The 20,864-nt window shown below is 39.2% G+C and overlaps 1 protein-coding gene across 7 annotated transcripts in view; it reads left to right on the forward strand.

Annotated features, from left to right (window-relative positions):
* Positions 1-20,864, forward strand: part of SMOC1 (SPARC related modular calcium binding 1) — a 128,689-nt gene that overhangs the window by 66,118 nt on the left and 41,707 nt on the right. For 6 of the 7 annotated variants that reach the window (XM_071427193.1, XM_071427191.1, XM_071427188.1 and 3 more), the window contains 2 exons: positions 14,469-14,558; positions 19,441-19,521. In XM_071427193.1, coding sequence (XP_071283294.1) covers positions 14,469-14,558; positions 19,441-19,521 — 171 coding nt within the window. The remainder of the gene's footprint in view (positions 1-14,468; positions 14,559-19,440; positions 19,522-20,864) is intronic. The other variant, XM_071427189.1, reaches the window with a different exon arrangement.

Raw genomic sequence — 20,864 nt, forward strand, 5'->3', positions numbered from 1 at the left:
GGGAGAGGAGCACATGGCCTCCACAGGGGCTCGAATGTCTCACAGAAGACAGATAATACCTTGACAAAAACCGTCAAATTGAATTGTGACTAAAACATCAGACTGGGTCTTTGGTCTTCACCTTCTCCAGATCTTTCTGGATTCAACCCAGTGCTGTGTATTGAAACACAACTGTGCTGTTGCACAAATCAAGCTTCAACTGCGTCTCCAGCCTCGTAAACACAGAAAATGCTTTGGTGTCTTTAGCAGTTAGTGGAGAATACAGCAGAAGAATACTGTGTGGCCTTCATCAGTAAGATAAAGTAAATACAAGTTTATCGAGGCAATATGAAGTCAAGTGATGGTTCTAGTTGGTGAACACCATCTTATGTTTCATTTTTTGCAGAACATTAGCAGGTAGCAAGTCTGCAGACCTATCAAAACAATTCATCTGGATCCCTTATGTTTAGTGTATATATTTAAATAAAAAATATATACTAATTTAGAAATCTAGATGGAGAATTTTCATGCAATTATCATTTTTTGAACTGTTTAACTTCATCACGTAATGTTCCTAGACCAGGACTGATGTGTTTTTCAGGTCTTTTATGGGTAAAAGGTACACATGTGCTGAAAATGTGCACAATTTGATGCTTGTGGATATAGCTGGGTGTGTAGTGTAGCTCAGTGGAAAGTCAGACTGTACTATGCATATGTATTAAGTCTGCTTCCTGAAAGCAACCAATTTGCTATATGTGTGTGCTATAAGAGTGCTGCAAGTCCTTCAGATGAGCAAAAGCTTGATTTGTTCTACCACACATTGATGGTGACAGTTTCTCAGTCTACCCTGTTAAAATCAGGGAGTTAGGAAACAATCTATGGGAGAAACATGAATATGTGCTGCTTTTTGTGAAACTAGGATAAGAGCTCAGTTGACTGAGAAGTTATGGGGTTAGTGTAAAAAAAAAAGCAGTCCTGCAATAGCTCAAGTGAGCTGTGAGCAAAATTTCTGTAGATGGAATTTGTAGCACATAAGATTTTGCTTAGCTCATATTTATATTTCCAAGCAAGCTTAGCAGTGGAATTGAAGTTTGCTTCCCTATTATAAGAATAGTTCTGTAAAAAATACTCTTAACTTAATCAGTAGGTTTGCCAGCTTGTAAATAGTCAGAATTCTCCCTGGTTCCTATTGCTGTTTCTATACTGTGTATCATCTACAAAATTATTTATTAAGTTCCAGTTAAATGTAACTGTAGAAAGCAAGTCAATTTCACAGGTATGGTAGACTATAGTTTGCCAACATAACAGATTTTATTAGATAGCAAGAACTCAGCCTTTAAATGGGAATTGTGATCAATTTTTTGAGAACAGAGGAATGTAATTTTACAATACTGTGTATATTGGATAACTTTTCCAGAGCAGAGCAATGTTCTAAAAAGCACTTAGATATATCACATGAAGCAAACAGATTTTTGAAATAGACTTTTTTTAAAGTCTAGAAGTAAAACTTCAAATTTGTTACATAAACAGTAGAACTGAAAACAATCCTTTTGGTTCCCCACATCGCTGCCTTGTCTGAAATTGTTTAGTTTTCATCAAGACTTTTTTGTGGGCCTCAGAACATATGTATCAAATTTGAGACTGAAGAAAGTTTCATTGGCAAGTATAAAAGAAGGCAAATTCTGTTTTAAAGTGTATTTTGTTTGATACAATGCAAGAATTCTGCTTTCATCTATAAAGTAGCAGTTCCAATCAGTAGCTTAGTCTATATAATATGACTTAATAAAATTGTAGTTTACAAGTGTTATTATAGCAATCTACAGACAAGTCCTGTCTGTAATGTCTTAAGAACAGCTGTAAAGGTTTTTAAATTATTAAGTCATAGTATTGAGCAGCCTGGTGAGTAGATCTAATAAGTAGACTAGCAATTGATTAAACAACATCTGTTAAGGTATTATTAACTGTTTATGTGCTATACATGGATTTCTGGTGTCTGATCATTGCAGCTTGCAGAGAAATTGAATAAATTTGGGGTCTGTCAGTTGGTTTTGTTGTTAAAATACTTTATGTAGGCTCAAAACCTTTTCTCTTTTTAAAGAGTTGTTGACATTATTCTTCTCATGCTTTATACAATCTAGACATCTGAATGTTAGTGTTGTTTTCTTTCAAATCAGAGTAATGCACCAGGAAATGTGTTTTGTCATGGTGCAGGTGTTTGGTCAAGGGGCTGGAAATACTTTTCTTTCAACTTCTTTGCCCCCTGAGCTCTGTCAAAGTTTCTCTATAAGAGAAATAAACTATGAAATTGTGATGGGAATCTTGAATGCGTGCAGACCATGTGTGCCCTTAAATAAGGTAGCGAGAAGCTGGAGAGACAACCCCAATGTTTGTTCAAGTTCCTGGGATGGCACCTAGGGGAATTAAAGCTTCTTTACAACAGATCTATTTGGAATAATAGCTTTCCTCTGTGTGCTCATCTGGACTTTTCTTCTATGTTCACTACAAGGGAGCTGTATTGCAAAATGCTGTGATAAAGGCTAAGCATGGGAGAAGTCTTCCCCACAGACTGAATTTTTTTAGGCAGTGTCCATGTCTTTTATTGCATGTTCCTGTGCTCAGTTTCTGATGGGACCTTCAGGTGCTGCAGCAAAGCAATTTGTGTAAGGACTTGACAGGTTTCATCTTGACTGTTCAGCGTCTCACAAATATGCTATTAAATGAGATTATTCTAAAAAAATAGCTGTCTCTGGTTCATTTTGAACAGTACATCTGTAGATATCTGGCAGTCTGTGACTTGAGGATTGACCTTAACCTTTAAAATAAAAATATTTCAGTGTTGAGAAGGTGTTGTTACTTATACCCTGTGTACACTGACGTGCTTTATTCTGTACATAGACATTTCCTTCTGAAGCAGATTAGGTCCTTTGGAGGTCCTTCCAGCAGTATTGTAACTGTATCTGATTCCCTCTGTTCTCCCTTCCCTCACAGAGAAGAACTGTTCCTTTGGTGTCATAATCAAATAGAAAACCTCCTTTAGACAATACTCAGATTCTGGGGTGAAAGAACTGGGGCTATGTAGTTAGAGAGCAAAGTTGTGCTTACTCACTAAAGCTCTGACACTCCTCTTTAATGATCCAGGGAGGAAAAAAACCTGTGGAAACAAGCAGTGGAAAAACATATATTCCCCCTCCCCTCCTTTTTCTTCATTTTCACACATGCAATACAGATATAACAGTGAGGTATCCATTCTCTTTGCCTGCAAGGAAATGAAAAGGCGTATTGTAAGCCCAAGGCTAGTCTGGTTGTCAGCCAGGAATGAGTCCTCTAAAGGAGAAAGGGAGAGGGGCTGGCGAGAGAAGAGGCTGGAAATGAGGAGCTGGAAGGGGGAAAGCACACTCTGACATAGGTTGGCTGCACATGGCTAGAGGTGGCAGGGGTCTTGTGCTTCCTCAGTATGCAGGTGTTGGAAGAAAGGAAGGCAGCTTATACACAGGCATGTGTCTGGGGGAGCAGGGTCAAAAATTTAGACTATTTACTTAATCCCTTGGAAAGGCTTTTTTCTCTTCTGTTTTCTTTTTGTGTTTAACAGACTGCTTTACAGGGGACACGTGTGGTAATTAACACATGCAGCTGTAGGGCTTCAGCCATATGTCTGAATTTCAAATGGCCATTGATCTGGCAAATTTGCTGCTGCTGTCTCCAACCCCCCACTTACAGGCCTTGAAGATGTGGGAGAATTTATAGAGTCTTTACCTTGAAGAGACCAGAGCTAGAAGGAGAGCCGTGAAGGGGAATGTGAGTGATACTGGGGAGAGAAAGAAGAAAGAGTGGTACTGCAACCACACCATTCCATGCCCCTTGCCCCAGCTCACTGTATATTATCAGGTAGCTTCAGAAATGTTTCCAAAGCTAGGGATCTTGTTATTACTATATATAAAGCTCGCATAACAATTGTTAATTTTTTTTACTTGATCAGAATCACAGTGTTTCTTTAGGCATTTCAGATGTGCTCCCTTTTCCACAGCTGCAGCTATCTGGGCTCTTGCACAGCCTAGAAATGACAAGGTGGTATTTGATTGTGGACTTTGAGGAGCCTTTAAGGAGAGGTAGTTGAGGAGGGGTGTCTGTTGGACTATATGGAAACAGAGAATGCTTCACATCAAAGCAGTGGCTCCTGGAAAAAAAGAAAAAAACTGATATATTGTAGGTAGAATAAAACCAGAGAGGCTAAACTAAACAATCATAAGGTGGTTGTTGCTTTTGCCAGCAGTGATCAGGCAGCTGTTGACAGTGCTATAGAGCTTTTTGCAAACTTAGCACTTGACATTGCCCCAAACTTTGAGCAAAAAATATTGCTATGAGATATGGTGCCTTAAGCAAAATATTTCTTTGTGTGGAAACTTTTTTGCTCACTGTTTTATTTCAAATGTCACTCAAGGCAGTGAACCAAATGGAAGATGGTTCAAAATTAAGATACTGCAGCTTAAAATTCTGCAGTATCTATAATACTTCTAGTGTTTACAGGGTGAGATATAAAAGAGTTCTTCTACCAAGTACGAAGATATAAAAATGTTAAGCATCTCTTCCTCTACTTCCTGTCCTTCAGTCTATTTTTAAACATTCTCGGTGCTAGCTATTGCTGATTTCTTGATCTCATCACTCACTCTACAGCGTAAGTAATGCTGGCACTTTAGAGGTGTTTCGGCTTTGGATTAAAAAAAAAATGCCATCAACAAACACTCCAAACTAGTCCAGCTTTTGCTGACTGTGATTTACCCAGCCTGTATAATATATTGGTAGTCTGTTTCTCTGTGTTGTGCCTCTTCTCTCCAGTTTGCCTGTGAAGCTTAGTGCCAGGACTGTGGAGCAGCCATGTATTACGTTGCCTGCTCCAGCTCACCACCCTTTTCTCAGTTCATTAATACAGACAGTACTCCTTCTTGGAACGAGACGGCCTAGCATCCCTTCTATGGGTTGGCAATAGCTTTTCCAAGTAATTTTGTTGTAGCCTATATTGGTATGCATTTGGATGCAGTTTTTATTACACAGATATAGAGCCTAATTCTTCTTTATTCAGTGTTTATTACAGCTTATTTCCTTTCAATTGTTAATCTCCCTGAAGAATAAGGTTATTTCAATTCTTCCTCTCATCTTCATTACCTTGATCCTTTTCTGTAGAAAAAAAAAGGAAGTGCTGGATTTACAGCTGTATAATTGCTGGGTTGTATTTACCACACAAAGCTTTTCTATGCCATTTGACTTGTGAAGGTGTCTGCTGGTCAAAATGAGCCTTGGAGACTCTGCTTTGAAACTGCCTGCCATCCCTACAGCCAGCTGCCATTGGTACTTGGTAAATATGTCATCATTCCTCAGCAAATGTATTAAGTAGTCATGCTTTTTGGTAATAGGTAGTTTTTGGTGCTATGTGTTATGACCATACCAAGAAACCATTTATTCCCCCTGATTCTTTCAGCTGTGTCTCCATTTCCCCTCAGGTATGTGTCTCAGTAGGGGATGGCATTAGACTCTTGAAGGACAGCTTAAGTACACAGCTGAATGAAAAATATTCTTTGCTCCCATTGGGAGCCTCTTTCTGCAGGCTGTATGTGGTTTCTAGTTTTGAAGGCATTCCAATAGCCTTCCCAGGTATTGTCCTAGCTGATTTTTTACGTACTGAAATTGCTGCTGGTTCATAAGGAGAAGAGCCGCTTTCCATGGTGGCCGAGATTCTTTTCTTTAGCAGTGCAGAACATTGCTAGCAGCTGTGAAACATCAGTCTGCAATGACAGGCAGGCTGAGATCCTGTCTGAAAACTTACCAGATGACGGAAGCAGAGCCTGGAAGCTGAGCTGGGACGCTGAGCTTTGTTCCCCTTCTCCTTTCTCAACAAGCAGTTGAACTAGAGTGTTTAAGCATTTTTACGTTGCTGGTGAGGATGGGCTCATAGCTTGTCTGCTGCTACATACTATGTCCTGAAATCTTCTTAATTATTCATTTTTCGTTATTATTGTGAAATAAACATACAAGTCAATATGTGTCACTTACATGTAGCATTTCTAGGTAAGCTGTTCAGTAGGGCTAATGGACTCTAGTCCAAGGAGGGATTTTAGTGTTGTCCCTGCTGCTACATAGCTTATTTCAGAAGATATATGAACAAAGTAAAAGAATGAATTTTGAAACCATGGCATTAGGAATATGGTTATCTTTCAAGGTAAAAGTGTTGTATAGGTTATACAGTAATTGAAAAAAGAAAAAAAGAGAACATTTTGGTTTTTAACTCAGTAAAGTAGCCAGAACGGCAGTTGGGTAGAAAAATGCAGCAATACCAGGGAAATAGTCCCTTCTTCCAAAAAATTGCAGTACTTTAACTATGATGGAAGGGAAGGGACTAAGCTCAAAGGAAGAAGGGCTTGAATCTAATAGAGTGAAAATGGTAGATTAAGAAAATTACTTGTATCTTAGCAGCTCCCTCAAGAGCCTTTGAATGGATATGCAGGTTCTTTTTTTTTTTGTTCTTTTTTTTTCTGCTTTTCCTAGCAATTTGAGCCACTCTGGAAGTGAACTTAAGGTTTTTTACTTAAATCAAGACAATTAAAATCACTGGCAGCCTAGCTGTCACTCTTTGAGACAGTGACATAACTGGAGGCTTGGTTCTATAGGTCAGAGCTGATGACAAGAGCATGTATTTCTAAGTCACAGGATGATTTCTGTTTGCTTAAGGAATAAAACTGCTGCTGGGATTGTTACAGAAGAGTGAGAATAATAAGCCTCTGAAAGTGGGGGAGGGCAAGTGGGGACAATGTCTTCACAGCTTGACACTGATTCCACATTGGTCAAAAAGAACGCTTTTTGTGCAAATCTAAACTGAAGATGGTCTCAAAAGGAACCTGACCTTTATTACCTACTTCACCTTTTTAACAGATAAGGTTCAAATCTGGCCTTGGGCATTTATTTTTCCTATTACTTCCAAATTTTTGAAGAGACCTATTTTGCCTTTTGGGAAGGAGTTTGGCTGTGAAGTCTGAAAACTGCAGTAAGGTAAATCTATGCGCAGTAACAGGTCTTCTCCATTTAAGCTTCCTTGCATTTGACCTCAAAAATGCTCTGATAACCAAACTAAAATCTGATCATATGCTTCTTTATCCCATATCTTATGTGCAAATTGCTTTTATAGAGAAGATCATCTCTGTGTTGGAGTTTGGCCCAGAAATGAACTGAGAATTCTGGGTCTAAATAACAGGACTGTGTACAGATTCCTTATTCTGAGTTACATCTGTACTCACGCTACCTGTGGGGTACTGCTGCTTCTTGTCCAAAAGTCCAAGCCTGCAAAATTGGTTAAGACTGCAGTTTACTGTTTACAATTTGGAGAGAAATTGGTGGCAAGCCAAGAAATCTTATTTCACAGGTTTTGAGGTTTTGAATCCCTCACTTATTACTCAGTAGAACAAAAGAGAGATCACACAAACTTTTGGCTCCCTCCTGTCCTCCTAAATTAGTTGATTGCGCTATATTGGGGATTTTAGCTTGAGAAAGGGGAGAGCAGAGGGTGAGTCTCAAGTTTGAATTAGGTGAATGCTCTTAAATAATAGCTTTAATAATCTTCAGGTAGTTTGTTTTCTGCTTGGAAGCATGCCCATACACTTGAGAAAAATGTTCTTTGGAATGCTACATTTCTGTAACTGTGTTAAAACAACAACTTTTCACAAGTAGTGAAGCAAATTTACATGACAAGAAAGTTCACTAACAGCTCAGCTTAATTCTCTGATCTTTATATCTTTATTTGCTGGTTCAAATAACATGTAGTATCTCTGCATTGACACCAAAATCCCTAGGAGTTTTGACATCAAAATGGTAAAGTGTAATGGCTCCGTTTTCAACTGCCTTGTCTTCCATGCAGCAGTACTAGGAAGATGTTTTTTCTCCCCAGAAAGGTTTGCACAACTTACAGAAGGGAGTCAGGTATTATAAGTGGTAATTACCATAAGGGCTTGGTTCAACCTGCAAAGTTCAAATCTGAATCTGGATCTGAACTTTCCCAGAGGCAGGGGGTGGTTTTGGACATTGTATTGGTTTCACCTATTATAGTGCAAGCTCTGAAATGAAGGTCCAGATGTAGGCTGGGATTTTGTGTCTTTCCCAGTATGAGACATTAAGAGTCACTTTTACATGACACATAATTGAAATAATATAAAACTGGATCTTGTGTTGGGGAGGGTGTCTACAGCATTATGTTTGAAGGGTAATACCTTGCTATATCTTAATTTTTCAAAAGAAGCTGTTTAAAGGCTGTAAAGAATGAGAGGTTAGAGGGGAGGTTTCTTTTGGCTAATTACTGTAGAATGCCTTTAGAACTTAGACTGTAAATAAGGACTTTGGATTTTAGAGAGATTCTGTCTGAATCTCAAGATTCAATAGTTTTAAAGCCACTGAACCCCAGAGACTAGAGCATTGCTATTAATGAGTGCTGCTCCAGACTGCTTTTGACACGTTTGCTTTTGAAGGACCAGACCCAGGAAGAGGGAGCTCTTTGTTTGTGGTCAGAATAAACTCATTGTACACCCAGACAATTAACTCTTCAGTCAACTTGCCAGCCTCTGTAAAGCACTCCGTTCCCCTCTCTGTCTACCTCCAGTTCTATTCAGACACTTAAGCACACCAGTGTTTTTTGTTTATTATTCTGAAAAAGTCCTTCACAAGAATAGTCGAGCAGATCAACATTGTCCTCCCAGCAGCATTTATCTCCGCTTGGCAGTGAGTGTGTCAATCAGGAATCAAAAAGCCAAACAGAGGAGGCTTTGAATTGTGTCACAGGGGTCAGAGTTACTTCCAGCTGTCTGTGCATGGGATAGGCTTTCTTGCAGGGCAAAGAATTATGCTGCCAAACAAACACTGAGTACATTGGACCACAAAGTCCTTGGGGCTTCAGTGGCTTTTTTCATGTTGATGCACCTGCGAGGGAGATGTGAGAAGGAAGTGGGGGGAACTAATGCCTTCCAGAAGGCACAGGGAAAGGCTCCTTATCCTATCTGGTTGATATCTGGAATGCAGTGCTGAAGTAAAGGCTGCCCACATCCATATGGCATACAGAATAGTTGACATAGGAACAGAAAAATTACTGCAGTGACAGTGCAAGTCACCTTTGCACTCAGGAGCCCATTAAGCCCCACAGAGCCCTTGAATGTTTGGCAGTTAGGCATATTTTCCCCTTTCTAAGCAAAATTTTACTTCACTTGTCCATGTTCAAGTGTTTGGGAGTTGTTATATCCAAAGGCAGCACATTGCTGCTGTTCCTTAAAATTAAAGCAATAAAGAGTGAGAATGTGGCTTTTGCTTATTTGATTTAAAAAGCTGCTTGGTTTTTTTTGTAACAGCTGTGGGATCTCCATGCATAGAAGTGGTTGGACTTGATGATCTTGGAGGTCTTTTTCAACTTAAATAATTCTATGGACAGGAGTGTGAAAACTTGGCAGGGAGGTCTATCTGCACTGGTGTGTTTCTATTTCGGCTGCTTGCAAAAACTTACCTTGATTGGCCAGATTGAAAGAATTTTCTTTGCATGAATGCTAACTTTCTGCACTTATGTTGGCAATATATGTCTGTACACAGAAGTTGCATAGACTATTAAATTAATTGTGACTTGCTGAAATTGTTTCATTTAATGTAGGGAAGGATTGTGGTTAAGGCAACAATTTGCACCTCCCCTGCAATACTAGAAGGGACATGTATTTTTGTCTAAGACCCTATGTAGTGCAAACACAGCACACAAGTTTTGTTGTCTTTTTTTTTTTTTTTTAATACTTTAAAATACTCTGGGTCTGGGGGTAATACATAAAAATGTCAAAGTCAAAACTGCATCTTCACGATTCAGGAACTGCATGGATACATGGAACCTAATTGACCTGGCAGCTCTTTGTTTGTCTGACCAGAGTTACTAAAGCTGCAGGAATGAGTATGTATGACTTGAGTCCCTCAGGAGTACTGGAGCCTAGGAAAGCTCTTCTCTCTTGCTGTAGACTTGACGTGTTTGCTGAAGGTGGACTTTGCTGCATCAAACAGGACCTGCTAAGAGTTCACTCATTGTCCTGGCTCCCTGTGCTCTAAGTTGCCTATTTAGCTCCAGCTGTGCTCTCTAATGACTCAGCCAAAACCAGATGATGGTAAGTGAAGGAGCCACTTGACACTGGAAGAAAGCTACCTCTTCCCAGAGCAGAGCTATGCACTTAAAATTGTCATCTGCTTATTCTGTCTGTCTGACTCAAGTCTGGGAACCATTGATCTTCAAGCTATAGGCTTTAAAAAAAGATTAGATTTTGTATACAGCTTAGATGATTGACTCCATAAACATCTGTGCTCTTCAAAATGGAAGTAATGTTTACATATTGCCTCATGGATTCCAGTCAGAACACAGCATTAGCCTCCCACATCACATCTCCTACCCAGGAAAAATATACTCACTGGGCACGTAATCTGAGTACCTGCATCATCACATTAGCAGTCCAAGACCTATGTGCTTCCCCAGCAACATCAACCTTCAGTACATCACTTTTATCTCCTAACTTTTCTCCTTTCTACAGCTTCCATTAGGTAGCTTAAGTTGAGAATGGTGATTCACAGCAGCAGGCAGTTACTTCACATTTTTCCATAGTAATAATGCTTTTTATGTCAAGGAGTTTACTTTTCTCATGACATAAATCTAAGTTGCTCATGGCCTTAGTGCTTGTCACTCAGAGTAAAATGGTCACTTTAACAGGTGTCGTCCTTCTCCCTCAACCCCAGTGTACACTACAGTCATTGCAGATGTGGATTCTTGCTGGATGTTTTGCAAGGATAAGACATGGGGCAGGGTATTTTAGTGAGAGCATAAAGACTTCTTGCCCAGCACTAGTAGTAGATCAGGATGTGCAAGTAATTGTCCCTGTTTCAAGTCAATGTCAGTCAAGTGCAATAAAAACTGTTCTTGCTTATGAGCTTCTGACAGTAGTAGAGGAAGTGGAATTCTGATTTATATCCAAGATACCTTAATGTGAAAATGCCTTAGGGAATCTTATTTAGACCTGCCCGTTTCACTCTTGTCCTGTGGAAAGATAAAAATACCATTTTAAAGTTGACAGCAATTGAGCCAGAAAAATCTGCTTAACTTTTGCAAGTGTACCCTAGGAAAAGGACACTTACTGGAGGAGTTTTATAGCTTTAAAATATCCCATGAGGAGGTATTCTGGTGAGTGATACTGTCTGTAGACAGTGGTCTTGGAAAAAGAAAGTGGGTATTCATGCAGGGTTGTAAAACTTGGAAGAGAAGTATGCAGTGAACTCCTCCTCAAGGCTCGGAAAATATTCTGCAACCAAGGGATGTGGTTCTGAATGATATGATTTCTGATCTGGAGCATTGCTATCTAGAGGGATTAAGAAGTAACACTTGATCTCTTTAATCTCTGTGACATGCTGTGTATAAGGAACTATTGCAGTGGCATGCCTCTTTTGCAAGTGTGGAATTTAACAGCTCTTTGAAGAAAGGAAGAGACTGTACCCAGTGAACATACTTCATTGCCTTTGTACCCAAAGTAACAGTATTATGTACTTCTCATATAGTATCACAGGAGACCTTATGCCTCTGGAATAGTGAGGGGTTTTGCTATATGTTGAAATTTTTATTTCAGGAATATTTCAGGAATATTTCGAAAAAACGAAATGTTTTTTCGAAACTTTCAGGTATGTAAAATAGAACTTATGCCTTGTTTGTGAGGAGCAAACAGGCCAGTGGAACAAATGCTCAGTGTGACAAATGGAGTATTGAGCGAGAGGAAAAATCAAATAAGAGCAGGCAAGTATTAGGGTGGTTTTTCTGCCGAGAGGGAACAGCAGTGAAACTTGATGTAAGCTAATTTGGAACACTGAGACTTGCTGAGAATTCTCCAGTTTAAGAAAAAAAAATTGGTAGTTTCAGAGTAAGAAGCTGGCAGCTGGGAAGTGAGCATGGTGTTTTTAATGAAGTGCAATTTTTGTCTTTTATGTGACTATTTCATGACCTTTAAAAAACAATCAGAAATATCTCTGGCTTTTGATTTTTGAAATATGGTGAATGTAATTACAGAGCTCTTGTCTATTGCATTTTTTTCTTGTATGTTTGATGAAAGAACTGTACTCCCTTGAACAACAGGGGAGTAATTATACTTCTCTCTATTTGCAAAGCCCTTAATACTGTGCTGGGTGCTGCTACAATGTGGACTTAGTGACAATTTGGCCTTAGTAATCCAGTAAGGAAATGATTGTGTAATCCATTGAGCCATTTTACTGAGATTATCCTAAACAATAGCTTTTAACTGAAGGGTTTGTTTAATACTCTCCAGTAGCTTAATGGCTAACTTCATACAAAAGCTGCTGCAGAACTCTCTTTAAGAAGAATGTATTTGACAAATTGTAGTTGCTGCTGTGTTCCTTGCACATACATGAATGTGAAAGAATCCCCCTGAACCTGAAACATCCTGTGTTCTGCCAAATTTCGGGTAATGATTTTTTAGATCAAGTGCTGTGGCTCAGATCCACTTCTAATTTTCCCCCATTGTTGGCTTCCAGGTTGCTGCTTTAAATCTGAAAAGCAATTCTGTGATTACTTGGTGCAGAAGCATTCATGAGAGCAATAAGAAACTTATTATTGCACTGGTCTTTTTTAAACACCAGGTCTCTTCCTATTTTGTATAACTTGAGAATTATTCACCTTTCTAGTTGTTCTATGAGTGTCTTCAGCAGTTTGGGGTTGGTTTCTCAATCTTTAAAGCCAGTCATGCTAATTACATTCTGTTCACTGCTTCATTTCAGTGTAAAGTGCCATCCTAAATAAATAACAAGCCATAGCTGTGGCTCCTGTAGTCTTGCAAAAGCAGAGCAACCTATTCTAACATAAAAAGGGAAGATCAGCTATTTACTTCTATCCAAAGAGCCTTTAAAGGGCAAAACCTTCCTCCTTGTAATTTAAGAAGTATTCAGGATTTTTTTTAAAATCCATTGCTCAAACTTTAAAAAAAATAAATACTGCTTATCCAGGTTACTGGTAATGCCCAATAACAGAAAAGCTCAGAACAAGAGCTGACTGAGGAATGGTAAGTATTTTTTCTTCCAAGTATTTTTTCTTACACTTATAGTTTAGCATAAAACCAAATGCAGTGATGAAGAGGAACATGACAACAGGGTGTCTCTCTCATTTCTGTCAATGTCCTTTACTTAAGTGGATCTCTGAGGTTGAAATGGAATTATCAGCATGTTTTTGCTTTCTGTGAACTAGACTACTTTGTGTGGAAATGCATAAAATAAATTAACTGTGGAAGAGGTATTCAAGCTTCTCCTAAAAAAACTGCAAATACAGGTATGGGTGGAAAAAGTCCACCAGCTTGTAGCTTCTGTTTTCCATCTCTGCCCTTCCCTTCCTCTTCCAATGGTCTATTACTTTTGTAAATGGAGCTGATATAAGAGAAGGCTAAGGGCAGTTATTGCTTCCTCTAGGAAGGACTGTCCCATGTATGTTTCCTCCAAAGAGTGTTTGCCCTGTACATCTGATGGTCATGGAGATAGAGGCAAGCCTGGCTTTTCTGACATGGACTCCTCTCTCCAACAGATGTTCACTGTGCTACTTTGCATTTGAGGGTACTGCCCACTTTGCTGCTTAGTGTCATTCTTGCCAATAACATATGCAAAGAACAGTTACTCGAAATTGAAGGTTTTAAGTCACTGTATTTCCAACAGGAAAAAAGCACAATTCTAGGTGTAGTAGGCTGACCCTGGCTAGAAGCTAGGCACCCATCAAAGCTGTTCTGTCACTCTGCTCTGCAACTGGATAGGGGAGAAAATGTATCAAAAGTTTGTGAGTTAAGGTCCAGGAGAGATCACTCACCAAATACTGTCATGGGCAAAACAGACTCAACTAAACCTAACCCTAATGTAAGAGAAATTATTGTTCCACAATTTTCCATTGGAAGACATTGCCACCACATTGCAATTAGAGAACACCTTGATGCAGAGATTGTGAACAAAAAAGATTTTCTATTGACCATCCCATTCTAACACCTCTGCAGTAAATACTGGTGCCAGTTCTACACAGGTAAGTTTCAGAAGAATTTTTCTTTTGAGTAAAAGGAGTGAGGAAAAAGACACAATAGGACAGAAATCTCCAGAACCTTTGCTGTCTCAGGAAATGGCCTGAGTAGCGTAAAACTTAGCGTAAAACTAAACTGACCTGAAACTAAAAAGGCAATTAATTGCCTTCTGGGGAGACTACCAGGTGATAAACACCAGTGGTTTGAGGAGGGAGGGGGGAGGCTTTTTAAGTGTACCAAAAGGGCTTGATGCATATTTAATGTAAAATGTTATTGCTTTTAGCAATATGATTTTGTTCTGTCTGTCTTCTCTCTTTCCTGGACTTGGCCGGGCCATGTACAAATCCCAATCATTCAACAGTACTGGAGAGTAGATAGTATTTACCTCAATAATGGTAGTTTCTTTTCGATTCTTTCTAACCCTCAATTCAGATGATGGTTCGAAGCCAACGCCTACGATGGAAACCCAGCCTATTTTCGATGGAGAAGGTAAGAACATCCCTTAAAATAACAACAAAAAAAGCTACTTCTCTCTCCCTTTTCTCTAGGATTTATGGTTCAAATGCTTTCTATATCCTGCAAAGCAGACAAGCCAGTGAATCTCATAAATTATCAAAATTTTAGAGTGCCCTTGGGACCTCAGGCATTTTCTCTAATCCTTTTACATCCTCCCCACTTTTCTGGAATCTAGCAATAACACCAGTTGATCAGACTCTGGGTGTAATCTTGGAGGAAAAAGTGTGTCCCAGCAAGTAAAAAAAAGGTGCATCCAATCAGAAGTGGCCGCTTCCTTTAGACTGTCCTTACCCCCTTGCTATCTCCACTCAGATGATTCTAATACTGGGAGTTTCATAACCTCTGCAGTGTGTTAGAGCTTCACAAAAGGAAGGGTAATGCTAAACCACAGCATGTGAATGTTGACTTGGAAGAAAATTGCTGGGAGGTTTCTTTATTTAGCAAATGCTTTCATTGACGCACATACTATTTAAGCAAATGAAGTCATTGTCCTGGGCCCACTTTAATTCATGGCCCACCCAGGCAGTTTCCTTCTCAAATAGGCAATCTTGCAATTGTATTATTTTGGAGAGGGAATATCAGACCTTAGTCTATTGGAAGCCTTTAAACAAGGATAAAATGGCTGACATCACAGAGGGTTCAAGCCTTTTACACATACAAACATAAATACCAGTGGGAATAGTGCTCCTTTGGTAGTGAATAGGCCTTACAGAAGCTGCTTTTATCTTGAATATTGCTTGGAAGCAGTGCCTGTTTTCTACAGGTTTAAATCCACAACCATTATAGTGAAGCTATGGGCTGAAGTATGAAGCACTCTGTGACCCATCTGAAACTGTAGACCATAAGGCAGTGAGGGAAAGCCTATACGTTTTCATAGGGCACTGCTGTACTTCATGCCTTTTTTAAGCTGGATCAAAGGCAGAAATGGAGACTACTGAGCAAGAGCAGGAGCTACTTTTCTATTGATATTTCCTGCTTTCTTGTAGAAACGGGTGCTGTGGTGGGTTTTATTGTTGCTAAAATAAACATATTTAATGGCAAGATGCTGTAGTCCTATCACTTTGCATTTAGTGATCATAGATTTGTAACAATCTTCTTGTGAGCTTTAAGAAACCGTAAAGCTCTCAGAGAAAAAACACTCTCAAATAAACAAAGGAGACTGAAGCCATGCTGGCTTTCTCTTGTTTATATCAAAAGAGGGTTCCTTCTGGCAGTAAGCTGATATTGTATTAAATTACTGTTGGCAATCACAAACTTCTGACCTTAGAAGTTTTCCCCTGAGAGGGTACCCACAGATATTTAAAGGAAAGAATGTGCTAGTAGAATACAGCAGTGAGGTGATGTGGTTAGTACAGCCTGGTCAGAAGCTCCTTCTAGGAGAGTTCAAACATTTTGGTCATTCAAATAGAAGTGGACAAAGTTCTTGAAGTGGTGTAGTGAACACACCTTTTCTGGTTCTTCTGGTGATGGCAGAATCTGAAAAAAGTGTTATCCTACCTTCCATGAAAAACATTTTCAATCAAAACTCTTCACATTGATTTATAGGTGAACTCCAGTCTGATAAATGGGCTTAGACTGAATGATGAAAGATTGGCTCTCAAAAACATTGCAATATATTATTCAAGACCTTATTTCCTAGACTTTGAGAGAGCATGACTAGTGCCATGGCCTCCTATTGTATTAGCAGTGTCCCTCATGACTCTGGAGAACAGACGGACAGGCAGGTAATCAGAGGATAATGATGAATAATCTCTTCTAAATTTGTCACTCTGTATTTTGTCATCTCTATTAGTAAAATAGGACTGAGTAGATTTCAGTGGTGGCTGTAAGAATAAACAATTAATGGTGTGATTCTTGGGGTGTCTTGTGCAGCACCAGGAGTTGGACTCTAATGGTTCTTGTGGGTCCCTTCCAGCTCAGGATATTTTAAAGATTTTAAAGTCCTGAGCAACCTGCTCTGTTCTTGGAGCTGACCCTGTCTGGAGCAGAAGGTTGGACCAGACACCTCAGGATGTCATCCTGAACAATCTCTTGATCCTATCTGAGCAAACATGTTGTGATACTTCACTAGAAGACTCTCCCAGTGGCTTGGGTAGGTCTTTCTGAGGAATGGCTTGTACTCGATGTCTGACACAAATGACAGAAAAGAGCAAAACAGTTATCCATTCACCTGTCAGGTCTGAAATCTTCATAGATGTTCAAAGGCATTAAATTTTAGATCCCATTCCACTTCAGTGAATTTGAGAACTGATGGGTTCCTGTAAACCTATGTATTCGAGGCCAGGCAGCCAGGGTGGAGCTGGTACCAACATGAATGAACAATAACCATGTAGGGTTTCTTTCATGTTTTGCCTTTGGTACCTTCCATACACAAGAGGCTGAATTTTTTCAAAGGGCATTACATACACTCAGCTGTCCCTGAAATGTGTGATAACTCTTGGACTTCAGCAACTCTAAGATGAAGATTCACCTTTCCCATGTTTTCATCTACATTAGAGGATAATGAAAATTCGCATTTCATGCATAAGTTCCCCTCCCACTCCCTACCATCTGCCCTGAGGGCATAACAGAGCAGTGCCAGAGATAATGTCAATCAGATAACTTAAATTCTCCCATCCAAGGTTTGAATCATAACACAGCCATCTCTCTAAAAATTATTTCATATTATTATAATGCAGATCTTAGAGATGTTTATAGTGAATCTTTTTTTAGGACAAGATTCTCCTCTGCTGAAGAGTGTTTTATTAATGTCCTTGGTATAGTTTTAAAATGTTATACTCCCTCCTGAACTTCTAGGCTCTCTTATTTTGTTTTTACCATCTCTTTAGTTTCCATGTGCAAGGAGTAATAATTTCCTAAAGATATATTTTTTACACATCTCTTCTTTTTGGTAAACTTTGCCTCTTAATTCAAAGCGGGAATCCACTCTTTCCACAGATCTGTTGTTCAGAGGTGCCTGTAATCCAAAAAGATAGCCAGGTTACTTGGATTGAAAATACATTTTTATGGTAGATTCCAAGGAATTCATTTCCTTTTCTTTATATTTCTCTTTTTTCACAGAATTGCTTTTTGTAGACCTTTCAGCCTCACTGAAAGATGTACACCATTGTATTTCTAAAGGCCTTCATCATTCTTCAGCATCTATTGACTTTGATTGTCCCTCATTTTTCAGCTGTAAACATACCTGGTCCATATGGTGCAGAGTCAGAGCTAAATTTCATCCCACATTTAGGAGTTTAAGCCCCTTTTGGGGAGAACTACCTCAAATAAAACTTTGGGTAAGAACTAGGAAGGGGAGAAGCACACAAGTAGAAATAGTCATTAAACCAAAGCATGTAGGTGTATGTATTTATAGAAGCATATGATGGCTGAATGTTGATAAAATAGTGTAGTGAAACTAGCAGATAAGACAGTTTTTTGTATTCCAGCAGCAGTAAAAGTTTGTTTAACAGTGTTCAGTCGATACTTCCTTGTGAAAAAAATGCCCTAAACACAATTACTATGATGCCTTCAATCAATGTGGCTGAAAATATTTAGGAAGGAGAAATTAATTTTCTTTTTTTTTCCCATGTTCTTTTAATTTATAATCAGTTTCTCTTTACTCAGCCAGCTTCTCCCTTTGCTGAGCAGATCCATGTAAATGTCAAAAAGGAAGCAAGAAAACTCCTGTGAAAAGTTCTTAGAGGAAGTGGAAACTGAATTTTTTTTCAGAAAGTATCAGTCCTGAAAATGTCACATGAGGTGCTCTAGCCCATGATAGCAAGTACTGCTTTGCTCAGTTCTAATCAAATGCTGAGGTTCTGTAATTTCTGTGGCTTAAGGCAGGTTCAGATATGTTTTGAAGTTGATTATAACACCTCAGAGGAGGTGCTCTAAGCACTTTTTTTCCAAAATTTATGTTTGAATGTCTTGGTTAGTGCATCAGACATGCTTTTCTAACCAAAACCTATTTCTTTAACAGACTTCCTTTCAAGTCTTTCCAGAAATATCTTCATGTCTCTGCCTATTTATTTCAGATTTTGTTGTTGCTTGTTTTAGGGAACTGACTGGGGCCAGACCTTCTTGGGCTGTTAAAACAATATTTAAGGTCTGAATTGACTGTTTAAAATCTGGATTTCTGGGGGAAATAGCATATACTATGGCACCCAATGCAATGTTTGTGATCTCTGAGTCTTGAGGAAAAATGCTTTTTGAAAATTTAGGAAGTGGGGATTAGAGGGAGGAAAGAAAGAGTTTTGTCAGCAGAGATATACTTTCTGAAACAGGAAGATAATGAGAGATACCTTGTGGAAGATTTACAAATGGTGATTCATAAGAGTTGGAAGACCTCACCAGGGGATGAACCTGTCGCTACAAAGATGATAGATTTGTTATGGCATGATTGTGGCTAACATCTTGTTTTCTATGAAGAGAGACTGAGAGAGTTGAGGTTGTTCAGAAGACACCTTCTAGCACCTTCCAGTCCCTGAAGCCAGCCTACAAGAGAGCTGGAGAGGGGCTTTTTACAAGAGCATGTAGTGACAGGATAAGGGGGAACAGCTTTGAACTGAAAGAGAGTTGGTTTGGATTAGGTATGAGGGAAAAACCTCTTTACTGTGGGGTGGTCAGGCACTGGAACAGGTTGCCCTGAGAAGCTCTGGCTGCCCCATCATTGGAAGTATTCAAGACCCGGTTGGATGGGGCTTGGAGCAACCTGGTCTAGTGGAAGCTGTCCCTACCCATGGCAGGGGGGTTAGAATAAGATGTTCTTTAACGTCCCTTCCAGCCCAAACCATTCAGTGATTCTGAGTAACTAGCATGTGTAATTTTACTAGTTGCTGCAGTTTCTTTAAGGCTGTTATTTTTATTCTTTCAGAAATCACAGCACCCACCCTTTGGATTAAACACTTGGTCATCAAAGATTCCAAAATGAACAGCTCTAATATAAGGAATTCAGGTAAGGTTCCATCTAAAAAAATTATTGTTTTAACTAGTCTGCCGCTCCTCACATCTGTTTTGTTTCATTCTTTCTTCATTGTAGCTATCAAGCTCCTAGGGTTACTTGCAGCCCAGGCTACAAAGTAATTTCAGATAAGGTCCTTTATTGTGGCCAAGGGGCCATAATCAATGTGTGATGAAGCATGTTTGTTTCCACAAACCGTAACTGGGGAATCTCTTAATTTCTTAATCTGTTAATTCATTTTAGTCATCTGTCATCTTTATTCTGTTTGCTGTTCAGCATGGATATATGAACTGAGGCATTTGGCTAAAAAATCTGGGCTGTTGTTTTGGTCTAAGCAGTTGCAAAAAATACAAAAAGGGGCTTTTTTGCTAGTGAATTCAAGGTTCTTCTCTGCAGGGGATATTTTTTGATAGAGAAATGAGCAGATTATTTCACAACTGAAGGTGGTTTAATTGTGTGTGAGCCTACAAAAATGTTGAGATTGTTTTGTGGGTAGTGGAGTGGATGGGGGAAGACCAAAGCCTAAAAAACAGCAAAGAAGCGATCGTGAACATGAGCGGGAAAAGGGGAAGCAGGAAGACATGAAGTCAGAGTGTAAAATTTGAGATTGGAAATTAATATGTGAATATCAGCATCCTTCTTTAAGGGTGTCTTTCAGGGGAGAGCAAACACAGCTTCTGGTTTTTGTCAGCTGCTGGGACAACCAGCAACTGGCAGTATAATTGAAGGTGACAGTGTAATATTAAAATCCTTTATAATGGGTCCTACCTATCTTGGAAACCAACTTTCCTTCTAATACAGAAAACCTCATAGCTGTAATGGAAAGAAGAGTGAATGCTAAGGGGTTGCAAAGGGACTTGGGAGTAGGAGGGTCTGTCTTCCACCCTTTCTTGGCCTGACAGAGCCGAAGTAGGCTGGCTTTCATGTTGTAAAGGCAATCACTTTGATTGTTTAGTCAAGAAGCTGCCTGATGTGAACTGGAATTTTGTCCACAGAAGGGTTCCTTGTGTGACTTTGCTTTTGCTCACTTTTTTCAATTGTTTCTGATGTCAGTTCTGTTACTTAAACAAAATTATTGTGAGTGCATGCTACAAATGAGAAATGATCATGTGGAAAATTCAAGAGCTGTGTAAAAGGTGGTTTATACAGCAAGCTAAAAGGAGACATGTGGTTCATCTGACTCAGCCTTACTGATTGCTCTGATGCTCACTTACTGTAGGGTCTCATTAAAAGACTGAGTTGCCAACTTTTATCCCCAAATTTCCCCACTGGGCCATACAGATACACATCCATTTCAGTTTCTTACAAATTATTAAGAAATGCTGCCTAGAGCTATG

This window comes from Agelaius tricolor, unplaced genomic scaffold, assembly GCF_023055355.1.
Source record: "Agelaius tricolor isolate 1412-34295 unplaced genomic scaffold, bAgeTri1.0.p SCAF_5, whole genome shotgun sequence".
Classification (NCBI taxonomy): domain Eukaryota; kingdom Metazoa; phylum Chordata; class Aves; order Passeriformes; family Icteridae; genus Agelaius; species Agelaius tricolor.